Source organism: Gavialis gangeticus, unplaced genomic scaffold (genome assembly GCF_001723915.1).
Source record: "Gavialis gangeticus isolate Ggan-Ray unplaced genomic scaffold, GavGan_comp1, whole genome shotgun sequence".
NCBI lineage: Eukaryota > Metazoa > Chordata > Crocodylia > Gavialidae > Gavialis > Gavialis gangeticus.
In genome coordinates, this window is record NW_017728996.1 from 1,937,235 (window position 1) to 1,939,840 (window position 2,606).

General features: G+C 46.2%; 1 protein-coding gene across 7 annotated transcripts in view; it reads left to right on the plus strand.

Moving 5' to 3' along the window:
• MORF4L1 (mortality factor 4 like 1) overlaps positions 1–2,606 on the plus strand; it is a 55,851-nt gene that overhangs the window by 24,398 nt on the left and 28,847 nt on the right. For all 7 annotated transcript variants that reach the window (XM_019503892.1, XM_019503896.1, XM_019503898.1 and 4 more), the window contains one exon: positions 2,480–2,581. In XM_019503892.1, the coding sequence (XP_019359437.1) occupies positions 2,480–2,581 (102 nt within the window). The remainder of the gene's footprint in view (positions 1–2,479; positions 2,582–2,606) is intronic.

Here is a 2,606-nt window from a genome sequence, read left to right on the forward strand (position 1 = left end):
TTTTTTTCCCCCCCCCCCCCCCCCCCCCCGTTGAGGTCTGCAGCTTTTGTCCACTTTATTCCTGTGATCTCAGATGTGACAGACTGGACAATTCATGGAACAGATGTTAGGTGTTTTGTTTTAACTAAACTGATTTTAGAAAAACGCAAGGGTGCAAAGTAGACGTATTTCAAACTCCTTTTACTTGGCTCCTTGTTTTCCCTGCAGGTCTGGTAGGGTCTGATCAGTGTCATAATGCTTTGACACTCTCTGGTACCTTAGCAGTCTGTTAATGAAGGCTGACAGTTGGGAATATTTGATCTTTTGTACTTTAGTATAAGCCTGTTGCCAGCTGACAAGCTAAACCAGTGAGTTGGGAAGTAGCAGTTACAAGCGTTAGTTGCAGAAATGCAAAACCTGTTGTAACTTTGATCAAGCTGATTTGCTGAAAGCTGATCAACTCTATTGCCTGCTCCGCTCCCCTCCCCTCCCCTCCCCTCCCCTGCCACTGAATGATGCTGGTCTCATGAAGATAATTGCAGCTGTTTGTTAATACTCCCTGTGTCATACTTACTGATGAAGGAGCCAGAAACTTAATGATAAATTAAAACTTCTATTTGGTCACTGATATCTTTACTCAGACTTTATAACTTGGAAAGTTTGCACATGTTCACCAGGACAGTGAAAATTGATGTTGGTGAGGCTTGCATGCTTAGACCCTGGTTTGGGACTGAAGCCTTTGGGGTCCTGTGAGCTCCACATGAGTGCTAGGTGTGGTTCTCAATCCAGTTTAGGGGTCCTCAGTTTTTTTTTTTTTTGCAAGTATGTGAAAACAGCACAAGCAAATAACTTTATTTCTTTCTCCTGGTGGAATCAAATTTACCTACCATGCAAATACAGACAGTAAACTTCTTCCATAAGACTAGCCAATTGCCCGTCAAGAATGACAGACAGATGGGGACAGTGGCCCATGTCTGGTGAACCATTCCCCTCCCTTCTGGTCTGGGCCTGCATGCGTGTCCCCTGGCCCATGCCATGCCTCTGGAGGAGTTTTCTGGGCTCAGGTTTGCCCCACAACTTGGCCCAGTCAGGGCCCCGGTCAGACAATTGGAGCTCAGCGGCTCACCAAGGGGGGGGGGAGGGGCCTGTGGCCCCCCAGTCTGTGCATGGGGCAAGGGCAGACTGTAGCTGCAGGCTGCATTCAGCCTCTGCTCTGCCTCACTGCCACTGCTTTGACAGTGGTGCGGCGCAGTGCCATGTGAGTCCCGCCACTGGGTGGGCTGGGTAGCAAGGCACATGGTGCTCCACCGCACTGCTGTCAAAGCGTCAGCAGCGAGGTAAGGAGCAGAGGCTGAGCGCAGCCCACAGCTGCAGTCTGCCCTTGCCCTGTGCAGACTGGGGGGCCATGGGGCCCCCCCCATTCTTGGCTCCCCAACACTGCACACCTGGAGGAGCTGCTGGGCTCCGATAGTCTGACCTGGCCCACCTGGGGCCCCAGTCACTGAACGGGGCCCTAGCTTGGCTGGGCCGGGTCGGGGATGAGATGGAATGTGGCATGGCGGCTCCCTTGCCCCCGTCTGCTGCCTCCCCTGAGCCCTGGTGCAAAGTTTTGCACGCGCCAATCAGTGGCACATGCACAGTTAACCCGGAGTGTGACAGACTAAGACTTTTATTATATCTGAATGTTGAAGCCATTGTAGCATTCTGTGTAGTGTACCTGCCAGAAATGGCTTTTCTTTAATAGTTAACACTGAATTTCCAGATCTTGTTCTCCACACAGTTGTTTTACTCCTGGCAGGAAAAAACAAGCATATGGAGGAGAATGCCCTAATGCATATATGTATGAGCATTTATTCATAGTTGTGAATGTTGCAGGCTAAAATTTGGGAGCTTTGAGGCTTTTTTTTTTCCTCTCAAAATACTACTTCCTATGTATGTCATAGATAATGGAATAATTCTTAAATGTACACAGATGAAAACGGTTTTAATTAAAAATCTACGCAAGTGGTCTTTAACAAAATGTTGTTTTTTGTTTTTTTGATTGGCCACGATAAGTTAGCTTAGCAATTTGTCCTCCTTATCTTGTAAAATATTAGATATGTGCCTGGAGACCGAGTCTAAGCTGAGCTTGTAGAGCGTTCTGTAACGCACGTCACTGGAAATACCTATTTAAGATTGACTTCTCTTGCTGTTGAATTGAGGGTTATAAGCATGAATTCATGGGCAGTTAATTGGAAATAATGCTCCCAGCTGCAAAAGCTTTAAGTGTATGTGTATATATTAACAAATGAAATTTGCTGAGTGCTATAGTAGAGTTTCTGGGACAGTGGGTTCTGGTTACTGTCAAGCTAAGTGGAGCTGAATAGTCTTTCACTTAATCGGAGAACTTGAAGTGACAGTAGCAGCTGCATAGTTGTAAGTTTTTTGTTCAGGAAAACAATTACTCTGCCTGGGTGTAATAAGCCAAGAAGAGAGAATGACTTTCCCCCCCGCCTTCTAGGAAGAAACATTTATGAACAGAGTTGAAGTAAAGGTTAAAATTCCAGAAGAGCTGAAACCATGGCTTGTTGATGACTGGGATTTGATCACAAGGCAAAAACAGGTACATTTTTTTTTTTTTTTTTTTA